The sequence below is a fragment of the Ahaetulla prasina genome, chromosome 7, assembly GCF_028640845.1.
Source record: "Ahaetulla prasina isolate Xishuangbanna chromosome 7, ASM2864084v1, whole genome shotgun sequence".
NCBI lineage: Eukaryota > Metazoa > Chordata > Lepidosauria > Squamata > Colubridae > Ahaetulla > Ahaetulla prasina.
Genome location: NC_080545.1, coordinates 28,772,856 through 28,789,965, shown reverse-complemented (window position 1 = coordinate 28,789,965; position 17,110 = coordinate 28,772,856). Strand labels below are relative to the sequence as shown.

The following is a 17,110-nucleotide window of genomic DNA, read 5'->3' as shown; positions in this document are numbered from 1 at the left end:
AGGTAAAAATGGCTTTATATTAACTTCAATTAGACTTACGTCATCTCACATATATATATGTAGTCCTCGACTTATGACCACAACTGAGCCCAAAATTTCTGTTGCTATTTTACCCCATTTGCCCCATTTTACAACCGTTCTTGCCATTGTTAAGTGAACCACTGCAGTTATTAAGTTAGTAATAAGGCTGTTAAGTCAATCTGGCTTCTCCATTGACTTTTTTTTTTTTTTTTTTGTTTACATTTATACCCCGCCCTTCTCCGAAGACTCAGGGCGGCTTACAGTGTATAAGGCAATAGTCTCATTCTATTTGTATATTTTTACAAAGTCAACTTATTGCCCCCCCAACAATCTGGGTCCTCATTTTACCTACCTTATAAAGGATGGAAGGCTGAGTCAACCTTGGGCCGGGCTCGAACCTGCAATAATTGCAGGCTTCGGTGTTCTTAATAACAGGCTATTACCAGCCTGAGCTATCCGGCCCTTTGCTTATCAGAAGGTCGCAAAAGATGATCACAAGACTTCAGGACACTGTCATAAATATAAGCCGGTTAACAAAGTGTCTGAATTTTGACCATATAACCATGGGGATTCTGCAACAGTCATAAGTGTGAAAAATGGTCATAAGTCACTTTTTTCAGCATTTCACTAAATGCATAAGTCGAAGGGTGTGCATTACATGTTTTGTTCTGAATCTAAAAGAAACATCCTGCATTACAGTCCGCCCGTCCGTTCTGGGCGGACCAAGCTTTGGAAGAAATGTCAAAGAAAAGTCAAAGGTTTTGTTTTAGCCAAAAGAAAATCTGCAGTGATTTGAGAGAGATAAGGTGAGTAGAACAAAGGTAGTGCATTTCACTCTCTCACCACCGGCCACTCAGCTCCCAGACCAGCATATCTGGTTGTCCCCATGACCTTCTCTTCCTTCCCCTAAGGCCCCGTTTTCCAGACTCTTCCACACTCTTAACCCTCCCCTCCCCAAATACTTTGGTCTGGAAGAACCATGTTTTGCTCCATCTCCAGAATAAAACAGTCTGCTTCATTCTGGATGGCTAAAATACACATCTCGGCACAAACTTCCCCAAAGCACCTATTCCTTGTGCAGAATGATTCATGTAAAAGCTTGTTTCTTTGAAATTTTAATTCAGTCCATAAAAATTTGGGGATTCACTGCAGCACACACCTCTTCATGTATGTATTCAATGAAAGTGTGGAAATTTAAGAAATAAATAGGTAAATAAATAAGAAGGAAATAAAACTAACTATATATTTTTTCTTTAACCTGTATAAGTTAAACATGTTATCTGTAGCATTAGTAATATTAATTGCCCTTGCCTAGCAGCCTTCTTTCCTATTACCTTCACTTCCTTTGCAGCCAAGAGAAAACCTGCTGCTTCATCTAGAACAGGGGTGTCAAACTCAAGGCCCAGGGCCGGATCTGGCCCGTGGGGTGCTTAGATCTTGCCCACAGGGCCCCCCAAGAGACAGCAAAGGACCGGCCAATGGCGGCTTTGCCAGAGAACATGGAGCCCTTCCCAGGCTCCATTTTCAGCTGCCACAGCCTCCTGCCGCCCCCTGCAGTGAAACTGGAACTCGGGGGGGGGGGGGAAACCTCCTCAAGCTCCATTTTCACTGGCAGAGGGCAGCAGGAGGCTGTCACAGCTGAAAATGGAGCTCTGGAGCCTGTTTTAGCTGGCAGAGCACCTGAGCCACCACAGACGCCCCCAACCCGAGTGACATCAAGCTGGCCATGCCCACCCTGGCCCCCAAAGTCAAACGCAACCCTGATGCGGCCCTCAATGAAATCGAGTTTGACATCCCGATCTAGAAAATAGAAAGTTTGAAAGGAGAGACTTTCCTCTCTAAGACTGGAAGGAATCTTAAGCCCTGACTTCCATTCAGTTCCCTCTGAATTGAATAGGAAAAGCAATTCAGTTCCATTTCTTACCTCCACATTAGGGTATTTTTTAACTCTAACATGTCAGATATAAATGTAGATATAAATGTATGGAACTGCAAGATAATAAAAAAAAATTTAAACTCCTGCCGATCATGCATCAGGTGACATACATTTCCCAATATTTTTTTTGGAGTAATCTGTATATGTCAGATAATAATAATATTTAACTTAAAAATTCTTCCTGGCTAGACTTAGTAAGAAAAACAAATTGCCATGTCATTATCTAAAATATTTTCTACCACTAATCATTTTTTCCTGCCTAAGAAATACTAGCATCATAATATACACTATATACCGTGTGTGTGTGTGTGTGTGTGTGTGTGTGTGTGTGTGTGTGTGTGTGTGTAGTTCCAAGTCAATTATAAGAATTTAGGACCAAAATCATTTCTAATTGCTCTTATTCTAATTGTGCTGAAAATGGTGAAGTGATACAGTTCAAATTACATTTAAATTAAATTTGATATGAACCACCATTTAGCTTTAGTTTAAACACAACAGACACTTCTTAAACCATCACAAGGCAATCAATCTAAATGGGAGTCCATTATCTCAAACTTTAAAGCTTCACTGGAATGTGGATTTCAGATAAATAGAACCAGTAAAACTTCTTTTTCATCATCCATCATAGTTACAGGTTAGAAATACTCTCTGTGACTCAAATGAGCTACTCATTTCCGAAGTTTTTTTTTTTTAAGTTATAATTCTTACCTGCTATTCTCATGTTTATCTTCCCTCTCTTACTGGCACAATTGCATTTAACCAGCTACCTGGAGAAGAAGGAAAAACAGCTTTCAATCAGTAGAGTATAAGCAGGGAGATGCTTTGATTCATTCATTCCACTGAAAAAGTCTGTATTCTTTAAGACACAATGATAATAGCAATGATATCATAATCTTTGTACCCAAAATACACAAGGAAAATAAAGGACCGAGACACTTCAAGGGTTAACTAGAATTTTTAATTTTGATATACATTTTCATCCCATAAACATACTTTTTGTTTCATTTTTTAATAGAACTTTAAAAACTGTAGTGTCTGTATACTGTAGTGTCTGTATTTTATTGTTGCCTGTACACCGCCCTGAGTCCTTCGGGAGAAGGGCGGTATAAAAATCAAATAAATAAATAAATAAATAAAACAGAAACTACAGGTAATACTTAACTTACAACAGTTCATTTAGCAAATGTTTGAAATTACAACAGCACTGAAAAAAATGACTTACAATCAATCCTTGCACTTACAACTATCGCAGCTTTCTTAACATGATCAAAATTTGGATTATATATATATTTATGATGGCTACAGTGTCCTGGAGTCATGTGATCATTTGAGATTTTCCCAGCCAGCCGACAGACAAATCAATGGGGAAGCTGAATGCATTTAATGACCATGTGATCTGCTTAACAACTGTAGCAAAAAAGGCCAAAAAATTTGGCACAATTCAAATAATAACCACCTTGCTTAACAACAGAAATTCTGGTCTCTTATGGTTGTAAGTTGAGGAATATTTATATATAACCCTAAAAATACGACTGAAACCCGTTTAATGTATCAACACAGCTATGATATTATTTTATTTCTACCTTAGTGGAATCATGAATATGCACTATGTATTTTCCTACATCATTCAGTTGCAAACTCATGCATGTGGTATAGATTAAGAAACAGAAAGTATACCATGTTCATTTGCACATAATGAACTACAATTTTACTCTGAAAGAACGATAATTATACTATCCAAGAAATCAAGAAAATGCAAAGGATTGCATAACTAGTTTGTAAACTAAAACTCTTTAATCAGCTTTTAGTTCTCAAAGATTTTCCAAAAACAACTGAAGAAATGTCACATGGTATGTTTAATTAAAAAAAAAACTAAAATGGGGACAATATGTTCACAAGCTCTTGATTCATTATTTATACAGTTCAATTAGTTAGAAAGAGGAAAAGCTAAACGGTTTCCAGCTAAAAACAGTTTGCAACTTTTATGAATATTTCCTAAGTCAAGACACACAAAGTTCAAAATAGAAGGAGAAAAGGAGAAGATACTAATAATTGTTATTTGGTGCTCCCAACTATTTCTTGATACTCAAAGCAAAGCATTGGGTTAAAAGCCACAATACAAGCATTAGAATCCATTCATACACTTACAACTATCGCAGCTTTCTTAACATGATCAAAATTTGGATTATATATATATTTATGATGGCTACAGTGTCCTGGAGTCATGTGATCATTTGAGATTTTCCCAGCCAGCCGACAGACAAATCAATGGGGAAGCTGAATGCATTTAATGACCATGTGATCTGCTTAACAACTGTAGCAAAAAAGGCCAAAAAATTTGGCACAATTCAAATAATAACCACCTTGCTTAACAACAGAAATTCTGGTCTCTTATGGTTGTAAGTTGAGGAATATTTATATATAACCCTAAAAATACGACTGAAACCCGTTTAATGTATCAACACAGCTATGATATTATTTTATTTCTACCTTAGTGGAATCATGAATATGCACTATGTATTTTCCTACATCATTCAGTTGCAAACTCATGCATGTGGTATAGATTAAGAAACAGAAAGTATACCATGTTCATTTGCACATAATGAACTACAATTTTACTCTGAAAGAACGATAATTATACTATCCAAGAAATCAAGAAAATGCAAAGGATTGCATAACTAGTTTGTAAACTAAAACTCTTTAATCAGCTTTTAGTTCTCAAAGATTTTCCAAAAACAACTGAAGAAATGTCACATGGTATGTTTAATTAAAAAAAAAACTAAAATGGGGACAATATGTTCACAAGCTCTTGATTCATTATTTATACAGTTCAATTAGTTAGAAAGAGGAAAAGCTAAACGGTTTCCAGCTAAAAACAGTTTGCAACTTTTATGAATATTTCCTAAGTCAAGACACACAAAGTTCAAAATAGAAGGAGAAAAGGAGAAGATACTAATAATTGTTATTTGGTGCTCCCAACTATTTCTTGATACTCAAAGCAAAGCATTGGGTTAAAAGCCACAATACAAGCATTAGAATCCATTCATACACATTTACAATATAGCAAACCTCAAAATCCAAAGACTGAACCAACTTGGAATAATTCTTGTTACAAATATATATTATAACCTGGAATCAGCTTTAGATAAACCATTTCTTTGCCAATGATTATGTGAAGTTCTAACAGTTTCCCTCTTTCTAATTTAGTATTTTTTATTTTAGTTGTCTACATGATTTGGGAATATAACTTTTATAGATTTAATTTCATTTTTTCCTTTCCTCTACTTATTATTGTCACAAATATATTTGGAAGTACCTGGAATATTTAATATTGGCTAAATTAAAAATAAAGCATTAGGAATTTTATACACCAGATTCCACATACAGTACAACTCTAAATTATCTAATTTATCTAATCTTTTCAAGATATTCAGCATATAATCTAATTCAAATATGGAGATTGACAACATTTAATCTTCAGTTGCATAAAAACCCTTATTAAAAACCTCAATTTTTGAAGTATTTCAAGTATATGAATCAATCTAAGAATATGTAATAAGTAAGTCTGGTAAAATCCACACAACTGTGGTATTGGCAATCATTTGTTTGTTAGGCTTGTATCATATCTTTAGCCAGTATTTATTATATAATGCAATAGTGCGTGAAGCGTAATACATCCAATGCTTTTAACTTTCACACTGAACATCTTGCTACAAAAAGAACAGCAAAGGTCTTTAGTACATTGATCTACCTACAGCAGTTCTAAAGTGCAAACCACATCTGTAGGTTCACAGGATCCTCATCCCTCACTGAACCATCTTCCTTTTAGCTGTTGGTGCCACCAAGAGAGCCAAGATGGGTGCACACAACGCAGCACAAACCCATTCATAAATAAACCAGAATTTGGAATTCTACTATTACATTTTACATGAATGTAATTACTCTAATTCTGGATTTTTTTCTCCATTGATGTTTCCCAAGTGTCTTGGGTTGTTAAAAAAATAATTAAAAGAAAAGAAATATCTTCTTTAAACTGATCATCACTGTGATCGGACACAATAGACTGATGGTAGATGGACAGGATTCCATCTTAAGGAAGATGGAAGGATCATTTTAAGATCTTAAGGACCATTTTATGTGTTCCCTGGCCAGAAAAAAACCCAGAATATAACAGAGTTGGAAGGGACCTTGAGGGTCTTCTAGTCCAACCCCCCTGTTTAAACAGGAAATTCTATATCATTTCAGGCAAATTGCTGTCCAATCTCTTCTTTAAAATCTCTAGTGTTTGAATCACTCACAATTTCTGGAGGTGCTCCACTAATTACTTGTTCTGTTAGGAAAATTCTCCTTAGTTCTAGGTTGGTTCCTTAATTAGTTCCTATCCATTGCTTCTTGTTCTGCCTTAAGTGCTTTGGAAAATAAGTTGACTCCCTCTTCTTTGTGGCAGCCCCTTAGTTATTGGAACACTGCTATCAAAAAAAGAGTGAAGACAAATACTGAAAGATGATGTGTGGATACATTAAGAAAGTGGACACTATAGATCACATACGTCAGTCAGTTTATCTGTAATCAGATTTGTTTTATCTGGTTCAGTAGTGCAAATCCATCCATGAATTAACTAACCAATGTAGGAAATTAACAATTCTGTTTTAAAGCGTTCTTAGGGTTACTCATAAAGTAACAATTGTCTGATCTGCAAATACAAGAATAAACCTTACAAGGTTGCACAAACAAGTGTCTGGCAAGTGAGATTGGTACATTGATATGAACAGAAAGCACACAAGCCTACGACTTATTCCATACTGATCCAGATGTAACTGATATTATCCAGGAGTCTTATGAATTATGCTAGACTGTAAAGTGAACATTTGATTAAAGTCAGAATAGATAGTGTAAGCCGCCCTGAGTCTTCGGAGAAGGGCGGGATATAAAATGCAAATTAAAAAAAAAAACAGGATAAGCCACCACTGAAAATAAAATATTAACAGATCGTTTTCTATATTTTATGAATGGCATAAAAACACAAATATATACTGGCAATGATAACTGCCATTCTTAAAACGTATCTGTAGCTACAGTATATAAGTTGTTGAAGTTTAAGGAATACAACACATCAGAAGAAATATACATTTAGCAGCAGATGTAATAACAGTTACATCATAAGACTTCGCCTTTCCCATAGGAAAAAATGTCTTAATTGCTGGTGCAGGTGGAAGGAAGTATGCAGGCAATATGTATGGCATGAGCAGCAGAAATGCCCCTTAATTGATCAAAACAAGGATGCACAGTGAAGCTTTTGCAGCCCAACAGAGAATTAACAAGTCAGGTTTCAGTATGTGGAACCATTAGTTTGCACAGGAAATCACAAGTGTGCTTGAAACATTCAATGACGCATATTCTTTTCAAAATTATACTTGCTAACTATACCTACTTCTTGGTATAGTATTTAACAGATCAGTAACAGTGCACTAGAGAATAAGTACCATGGAAATGTGACTGAATGTATGAACCCTAAGTGTGGAAAGAATGGAAAATGAAAAAAGATACAAAGCTCTAAGCCATAGATGTCAAACTCAAGGCCCCTGAGGGGCTTAGATCGGGCCCACGGAGCTGCCCAGGAAACAACGAAGGACCACCCCGTGGTGCCTCTGCCAGTGAAAATGGAGCTCAGGAAGGTGGCCCTCCTGAGCTCCATTTTTGTTGGCAGAGGGTTATAGGAGTCTGTCACAGCCGGAAACAAGAACTCGGGAGCCTGTTTTTGCTGGCAGAGTGCACTCCCAACATGAGTGACATTGAGCTGACCACACCCACTTCTCTAAGTCATAGTTTTCTCATAAGTTTGAAAGTTCAAACACTACTTGGATTAGTATAAATCAATTTCTACCACTGACCCATGTCCCATTATTATACGGAACAGATCAGAGCCACCGTCCTCCTCTATTTCACTTGATGACATTAAGCTGTTCTTAAGACATTAGCACATGTGTACTACCACCTACATCTTTTGTACAATCCAATTTAACCTTTCTTTTCTTCCATTCAATTGTACCTGATTCTCAGAGACTGCTTGGACAAGTTCATACAGTTTTCTTGTTAAGGTTTTCAGAAGTGGTTTGCCATTGCCTCCTTCCTAGGCTAAGAGAAAGTGACTGGTCCAAGGTCACCCAGCTGGCTTTGTGTCTACACAAAACTGGATTCAGTCTCCCAATTTCTAGCCTGATGCCTTAACCACTACATAAAACCGGCTGTTTTACCCTAACCTGTTAAATAAAACCCTATGTCAACATTCCAGAAAACTCCTATATTTAACTTCTATTGTGTTCCAGAGTAACTTCCAAGATATGCCAAGAAAGCATCTATATGCAGGGCATTAACATAATTGCAGCCTCCTGTTCATGGTCTCTAACTTCTGGCACTGAGACATGACAACTCTAATTATGGTGTAAATGTATAGTCATCACAATTATTACCATCCAATATTAGCTTTCTCTCTCATATTATTATAGATCTGAAATTCTGAAAAGACAGACTGAGGTAGAAAGGCAGTTAATATTTATGATTAAATGAAGAGTGAAGCAAAGCATGAATGCTCACAATCTATCTTTCTGTATGCCAAATTAGATGCAGTTTCTCTAATTCTTCTGAAAAAGGATGGTTACTCACACAAATGTGCTGTGTCGAACACCCATCTTGAATGTGTTGTGGCCCCAAACTGAACTCCTTGAACTCAGATTGATCATGCAATCAGAGTCACTTAGTTTTTCCATATGTGGGAAGGGATCTAACTTTTGAGAGTCTTCACTCATTTTGTACCTACTCTGGAATTAGTTTCCCCTTGAACAACCACTGGAGCCCGATCTCATGAAGCTGAAAATCCTTATTTTTCCACACTATACTGCAGCACCCAATATAAGGTTTAATTACGATAGTGGTTAGATGTTTAACTGATATATAAATGGCTGCACATAGATAACAATTTGTTTGTGTCATTATAATTGCTTGCTTGTACTTAGCACTTGCCAGTAAATAAAAATATTACTACTACTGCTCGTATATTAAAAGTCATATAAGTAATCATAGAAAAATTTGAGAACAAGGTTCAATTAAAGAACTATTTAGCCAGTGAAAATTTGCATACTGCTGCTTTCTAAATTTTTCTCTGGAAACTTTCCAACTGCAAAATCATATATATTTAGCTTATGAAAGTCAATGTGGTGTAGGAATGGAGACACCCATAGTCCAGTCTTTCCTGAGGCACAGAAGCCAGCTGGACTGCTCCCTCCCTTTCTGCCTTAATTGGTGTCAGGTTCTACAGCAAGGTGCCTGATAGCACCTTCCCCCATCACACATGAATAGCTTTGTTGTAAGAACTAGAGTAGTATTAAATAAAGCAAGCGCTAAGACCAACATATATACAACTTTTGATCCTCCAAAAACTATGCATTTTGAGAACATTATACAATATATATAAAACTGCATTTTAGATATTTTTATTATCAGCTGCAAGACAAAAAATGTCTATATATAGGTTTGTTATTATGATTATCGTTAGTGAGTACTGTACCAAAGGACACAGGTTATCCTCAGTAACTCAGAATGGCCATTTTCCATCTGGCCATTCTGACTTACGGTACGTCTCTAAGAATAAAAAAGCTCTTTTCCATACAATCTGAGAGGAATATGAAATTGCATTCACATTTTATCAATAAATAATTCCAGAAAAAGCATCATCATCATCATAATCAAGCTTCACACATTTAGTTCTTCCATCATCATCATCATCAAGCTTCCACATTTAGCTAAAAAAGCAATACAAGATCTGAATCTTGAAATAAAACGTAATTTTGGAAGTGATACTTAAAATGAAAGAAAGGAAAAGAGGAACAAAGCTCTGCAAAGGACTTGTCACACTATAAATTGTATCAGTATGTGTTCCTTTGAAGATGAAGCAACATAAGGGTTTAAATCATCAAATATTCTTAAAAACTTCAGGTTTTAAAACTTCCTATTACTCTAATGATTATGGCTTTATTTAGACATAGAAGCAATTCTGAGAATCGCCACCACTGGTCAAGCAACATTCTTCAATCTGATGTCTTCCAGGTATTGTATTGTATTTTCCTGTATAGACTCACTGTCTATGCTGGTATTCTTCAACTGAGAAATGCTTCTCTCTTTCTCTACTTCAACTCAAGGTCATGCGCAATCATGCACTAATCAATATTAGAGCAATGAAAAAATTATTTTAAAAAAGCACCTTCTTCAAAGAAAATCTTGTAGTCAAGACTTGAATATACTCATCCAAACTGCATGGTGGCTACTCTCAAAAATGTGATGGCAAATATGGAAAAAATCTGTATAAATTAAGCAATTATTCTATTTAACATATTTTCTTCAGCTAGCAAGAAATGAACCTACATGAAATGTTCAAGGTGTTACTTGTACAAATCTGCTCTATCCTCCTTTCTTCCAAATACTTTCACATAACCTTCTGTCTTTAATGTCAAGAAGTTTCAGTGAAAGAACATTGTTCAGTTGCTTGTTGCTTAAGTGCCAAATATGAATTTACATGCCTGCAATCATACAATTGTTCATAGGTCCACTGCAGAACAAGAGCTAAAAAAGCAATACAAGTTTTTTTTGTTCCAAAACTTCCTGTACAGGGTTATATGTTTAATTTCACAATAGAAATGACAAAAGAATACCTATAGAATAAGGAACAGAAAGAATCATGGCTGGCTGTTCATGGAGATTCTTAGTCATGGTTTTCCCAAAGGTGCTTTTTCAAGAGGCAATTGGACTTTCTGACTTTCTTTGAAGACGTTTCAATGACTTTTTCTTGTAACTGCTGGTGGGGTCTCTCTTCAGAATCGCATATGTAACAGTGTCCTTCAGAATGTCGTTCATCTTGACCTTGTAGTCATCTGTGTTCAGGATGACTATGCATCTTCCTTTATCAGCTGGCAGGATGTTGATGTTTGGGTCTCCTCCTAGGGATGTCACTGCTCTCCTTTTTTGAATTGTGAGGCTGGAAGGGGGTGTTTTGGCACCTGCAAAATCCATAATTGTTCTGCTTCTAGTTCTGCCACTTATTGTTCCTGATGGCTGATTCTGTGGCTGTGAGACCTACAGTTGGTAGCTATTCTGGTGTTACTGCAGAATTCAGTCCTTCGGCAAAAATATTATTTTCTGTTTGGGTAAGCTTTCTGTCACGCAGATTTCTCATCCATTGGTCAGTTTTCTGAGACATGTCACAGTCCATCTGGGTCAGTTTTTCTGTTTTGTGTGTTTTTCCTGTCTAAGCTACAGGGTAGAAAAAATGCCTTTTTGTCATTCTTTGCTCTTATTGTGCTGGGTTAGTTGTGCCTTCTTTATAAATTCTGTGACCTGTTCCAATACTTTATTTATTTATTTATTTTATTTAGTTTGTTGAACATATACTAGTTAACAGGTATAAATATAAACATGGAACTGAACAAGGAATGAGTACAAATAAATGGGGACAGTAGGACAGGGACGGTAGGCACAATGGTGCGCTTATGCATGGCCCCTTTAGGAACCTCTTAGGAATGGGGTGAGGTCCATGGGAAACAGTTTAAGGTTGAAGCTGTGGAGGTTAGAGGATGTAACAATGGAGTCAGGTAGAGCATTCCAGGTGTTGACCACTCTGTTACTGAAGTCATATTTTCTGCAATCGAGTCTGGATTTTTATTTTGAGTTTATATCTATTGTTTGCCCATGTATTGTTGAGGTTGAAGCTGAAGTAGTCATTGACAGGTAGGACGTTGTAGTAGACAATTTTGTGTACTATGCTGTTGGTAGAAGTGATTTCAATTTTCAGTTATCTTTTTCTTGCAACTGTTCGTGGGGTCTCTCTTCAGAGTCTCATATGTAGCAGTGCCCTTCAGAAGATAGTTTACCTTGGCCTTCAGAGCTGAAGAAGCTTCTTCGATGAGAAGCAAAACCTCTTCAAAGAAAAATCAAAAAGACCAGCTGCCTCTTGAAAAACCACCTTTGGGACAATCATGGCCATCACATTACACATTGTAAGAGTTCCAAGACACAAAAAGATCCACGCAGTATACACACTGTAGATTAGTATAAAGATTCTGAATCAATCTGCAATTGATTGTTTCAGTGACTTAATATTTACATATATTATAAAAATACATGTCAACTGATACATTATTTGTTATTATTATGTTATTTATTTAAAAAGTGACATTTTCATCAAGCGTGAAAAATGAAAAGAGTAGTCCTCTCATCAAAAAACCTGTGGGAGCATCTCTGAAAAATTCTAAAATGCTAATGCAATGGCATGGTGAAAGAGATATACCTTTTTCCAAATGCCAAATGTAAATTAAATGGAATTCATGTCATTTTTTTTCCAGATGTTATAATTTGAAAACAGGAAAGGCACAGGAAAAATAGATGCAGGCCTAAAGAACACTAGTTTTTCCTTCACTATATATATCTACATTGAGAGCATCTGACAGGCTAGAGACTTCATTAAAAAGGTAGAGAGAAATTTAAAAGAAGTAATTTGAAGAAATAAATAATTGGGATGATGAGGGAATTCAGAATAACAAAACTCCATAACTTGCGATTATATCTGCTCTATCAGAGCAGATAGGGTGTGTTCCTTCCCTTAAATAGTGCCGTTTTGCGGGTTTTCAGAAGCATATTTTTTTTGTTGCAAACCCCTACCTTGTAAAACATCTTCTCCCCTGTGATCTGACAGGCCCTATTCCCTTCCATCCATCAGGACAGTATCTACAATTCAGATATGTACTTTAATGAACAGTGTGTTCATTATGGGGAAGGTATTTGGGGGGCAGCTTGCAATGCAGAGAGATGGTGCTGAAAAACAAGATGAAATCACATTGCTTCTTTTTGGCGCCATGCACCAAAATTTAAAGGGTCATAAAAGAAGGTTATAAAGCTAGAAGTTAGGCCAGATTATTACCCAATTTCTTCATAACCAAGTAAAAGGGCTTGCCGATTACTCATGGTTTAAGAATCTGTCATCCATCTAATCTGGCCCTATGACCTTAACAGGTCTATAAATTTTAATGGCTGTAGACAAAGTATTAGCAATATATGCAGAATTGCCCAAGAGACAATTTCTTAAAGGAAGAGACATCTCTCTCCCCAATACTGAAACATTTCAAATACCTTGTGGCACAAAAGAAGAAAGGGGCAGGACAAATATAAATGGCTGGCACAGTTTAAGAAAATAAAAAAAAAATAAAACCATGGAATATATACCTCCCCAACCTTGTGACCTTTAACAAGGCTGCAGTTAAGTGTCAAGCATTCAGTTCCACACTTTAGGCTGGAAAAATTTCTGCCTGACAGCAAGAGCAGCCACTACTAGTAAGCATTAAGAGTAAAGGTTAGGTAAACCAAAGTCTAACTTGTTATAAGGCAATCTTTATGGTTTCGGGAGTATCAGATAACCTATCTCAACAGGAGCTGAAGTCTGGTGAAAGATAAGAAAGAAACAATACAATGATGGGGAAAAGTGAGATACAGAAGTTACACTGTACACAGGTATTACTTAGCTTACAACCATGTGTTTAGCAATCATTCACAGCTGCAATGGGAGTGAAAAAAGTGACTTACGGTCAGTCTCACATGACTGCAACCGGCATGTATTTCTGACAGCTCAAGCATCCCAGAGTCATGTGATCACTATCTGTGAACTTTCTACTAGCGTCCAACAAGCAAAGTCGATGGGGAAAGCCAATTTGCTTAATGACTGCATGATTCTCTTAGCAACTGCAATGTTTTGTTTAACAACTGTGGTAAAAAAGCTCATAAAATCGGGGTGGGGTGTGGGGGTATGACTCTCTTAAGCACCTTATATTAGCAATGCAAAATTCTGGTCCCAATTGTGGTTGTAAATAAAAAACTAACTGAAATAATATTACATTGGCAGCTACATATGTTGCATGACCCTTTGTGCAGTGCTTAAAACGGGATTTTTACAATTACATTACTTCAGCTTTCTTTAGCTTTACAGACCTGTGAAGGTCATAAATGTGAGGACTGGTCACAAAATTACTTCTTCACCACAAGGATTTACCCACACAGAGAATTGAAAATTCACTTTCATGAATCAAAGAGCAATAGGAGCAAAAAGATAATTAGAGCCTGCTAATCTGTCTGAGTATGCAACAATACTAATCTTGTGGCAGCATACATTATAGTCTTCAGTGCCTGGGAAACAAGTTAAGTCTTTAAAAATCCACCCTATCAAGTGCCTGGCCAAAAAAAAATATATGTCATTTTATAGGAGAAATGTCAGTGCTCAAAATGGCTAGAAACAGCATCCTTTCCGCTAAAATTCCCAATTTCTTATTCCAGATGCCCAAGAGCAAGATGAGGCTACTTCCAGATGGAGGAATTGCCCTCCACACATCCTTAAATACACAACCCTGCACTCCACTTCATGCCTCTTGCTGCAAAGCCTCAGAAACTTGTACTTCCCTTTAACTACACCGTGTACAGTGGAGTATGAAGCAGGCCAGGGACACACACCGCTGAACACAAGCCTGCGCTGGTAGCAGCCAGGAAACATTTGACATTAGAGCGCTACCCTATTGCAGAGACGACAGAGATCTCGTTTAAGGCCGAAGGGTGAAAGGCGCTACCCGGCTGGTTTCAAGCCGAGTATTTATCCTAAGCCCAGAGGCAGCCTGAGAGATTCAGGCTGTTTTTCTGAACCGAGCAATGTCCTTCACCGGGAGTTTTGCTAAGAGACCGAGAGAGGAAGGCAGTGGGACCAGAAACTCGGGGACAGCTCAGGGAAACGGCGCAAGGTGGGGGGGGGGGAGAAAGGCGCTGGTGCAAATCCGTGGAGACGGACACAGGCACCCAAGGCAAGCCGGGGTGGGGGGCAAAGAAGGCAGGACTACCGGGGACGGAGAGGAAACTGCTCGCTTGCAAGAGGCAGCGAAGGGAAAGGGGACGTGGGAAGAAGGGACCTCCGCGGGGCAGGGGCTGGAGGCAAGGCTCGCTCGCTCGCTCGCGCCATCCCATCCCATCCCATCCCCATCCCGAGCCGCGCGCTCTGGCTGCCTGACCTGCGATCTCGGGAAAGCCCAGCGCGGCGAGTGCCTCGTCCTCAGACCGTCTTCCCTTTTCCCCGCCCCGTCGGCGCCTGCGCTTTGGAGGCTCCCCGGCCGAACCCACGCGGTGGCCGAGCAGGAAGCGTCAGGAAACAGGGGGAAAGAAGAAGAAAAAAAAATGGCACAACGGGATCCCGTGTGCTCCGGGCAGCTCCCTCTGCTGCCGCTGCCGCTGCTGCTGCTCCCCAAGTCTAGGCGGGGAAAGTGCGCCGCCCTCTAGCGCTGGAGGACCTGGCTGAGTTCGAGGAGGCGGAGGAGGAGGTCCTGCGTTTTTTGTGGACGGGGGGGGGCGGGGCGCGTGGAGCCAGTGCCGAAGTTCGCCTTTTTTGCAGCCTCTGAAGTATTGGCGAAGGGGGGGCGGGAGGGGGGGAAGCTTCTGTGTGCTGGAGGCGGGGTTGATAAGCAGGCCTCGTCGGAGCTCCGGAGCTGCGCTTGCCAACTCAGCGGGGGAGAGTATTCCGTCACAAAGATCAGAAATGTGCCACGCGTAAGCAGCGCGTTTCCTTTTCATTCTGCCCCGCCGAAGCGGCTGCCTTTTGTGTGCTTTAATAGAATAGAATAGAATTTTTTTTTTATTGGCCAAGTGTGATTGGACACACAAGGAATTTGACTTGGTGCATATGCTCTCAGTGTACATAAAAGAAAAGATACGTTCATCAAGGTACAACATTTACAACACAATTGATGATCAATATTTATTTTGCACATTTATTTAGCCATAAATGTGCAAAACACACCATGCAGGAGCGAAGAAGGCTTGCAATAACGCTGCTGGGTGGTGATGTTAACATCGGGTGCATTTTGTATTTGTATCGTTATATTCAAATATGTATTTGGAGAGGCTGAATATTGCTGGAGCTCGATTTCGATGAAGTTCCAATAGAAAAGAACATCTGTAGCTCGGAGTTAGCTCCTTGGTGTTTGGTTGGTTGGTTGGTTGGTTGGTTGCAAGACAGTTCATTACCCGACTAGATAGCTTCGCCAGGGAGCCCGCATGTCAGGAAGCAAACGCCGCACTCCTGTGGATTGATGATGTTACCTAGTTCAGGGGTCTCCAACCTTGGCAACTTTAAGCCTGGCGGACTTTTAACTCCCAGAATTCCCCAGCCAGCAAAGCAAAGCTGGCTGGGGAATTCTGGGAGTTGAAGTCCGCCAGGCTTAAAGTTGCCAAGGTTGGAGACCCCCGAACTAATTGGCTCTGCAAGCAAACAACCAAGTTCGGAGAGCAGCAAGGGCGCCACAATTCAGCCGCGTCTTGACTCGCTAAGTGGAGCTTCACCATATGGCAAATCGGTAGCCTTGTTCAGAATGAACTCAATTGTTCACAAGTGAGATGGAAGCCCGGGAAGGGTGGAAGGGGATATTTTATCCAAAGATTCATTTAGCCAAGTGGAGGAGGAACATGGACGTCTAATAGAATCTGAAAGACATTTCCAACTTTTTCCTACAAAAGTAATAAATAGGCATCTTGTAAGCTGCCAAGAATCCACTGGGATGGGTGGCTCTATTAAATTTAATAAAATAATAATGCATAACACTATTAGTAAAGCTAATTTAAAAACCTAGCAGATTAAATATTGTTTTGATAGACTTTATGGCAGTAAGGGAAAGAATCAAGAGCTTTCTGCTTAACTACAGAGCCAACAAAATAATTTTAAAGCATGTATTTCTAGCAATTAGAGTAGCTGTGTTAAAATGTGTGGCTACTTAACTCTGTGAAGTGTGTTCTGTTTTGACTTAAAGCAGAGTAGAGGAACTTAACCTTGGCTCCATAAAGAGTAGAATAGCTCTTCCTTTTTCCAACATCGCCTTCTGCTTCATCCTGCCTTCATCCTAAACAAATAGAAGGGACATGACTTAATGTTTAAAAATCCTGGAACGACAATATGCCAGTTAAGTTGTTTGAAACAGCACAGAACTTTCAAAGTTATTGTTGTTAGTTGCGAAGTCATGTCCAACCCATCGCGACCCCATGGACAACTTTCAAAGTAGCTTAGCCCAAAATACCTACATTTTTTTT

The 17,110-nt window shown here is 38.7% G+C and overlaps 1 protein-coding gene across 2 annotated transcripts in view; it reads right to left on the bottom strand.

Moving 5' to 3' along the window:
- Positions 1-15,317, bottom strand: part of FAM3C (FAM3 metabolism regulating signaling molecule C) — a 37,898-nt gene extending 22,581 nt beyond the window's left edge. Inside the window, exons 1-2 of one of the 2 annotated variants that reach the window (XM_058191042.1) lie at positions 15,046-15,317; positions 2,666-2,724 (exon numbers count right to left, since the gene is read on the bottom strand). In XM_058191042.1, the coding sequence (XP_058047025.1) occupies positions 2,666-2,678 (13 nt within the window). In that variant the 5' untranslated portion in view covers positions 2,679-2,724; positions 15,046-15,317. The remainder of the gene's footprint in view (positions 1-2,665; positions 2,725-15,045) is intronic. The other variant, XM_058191040.1, reaches the window with a different exon arrangement.
- Positions 15,318-17,110: the final 1,793 nt, after the last annotated feature.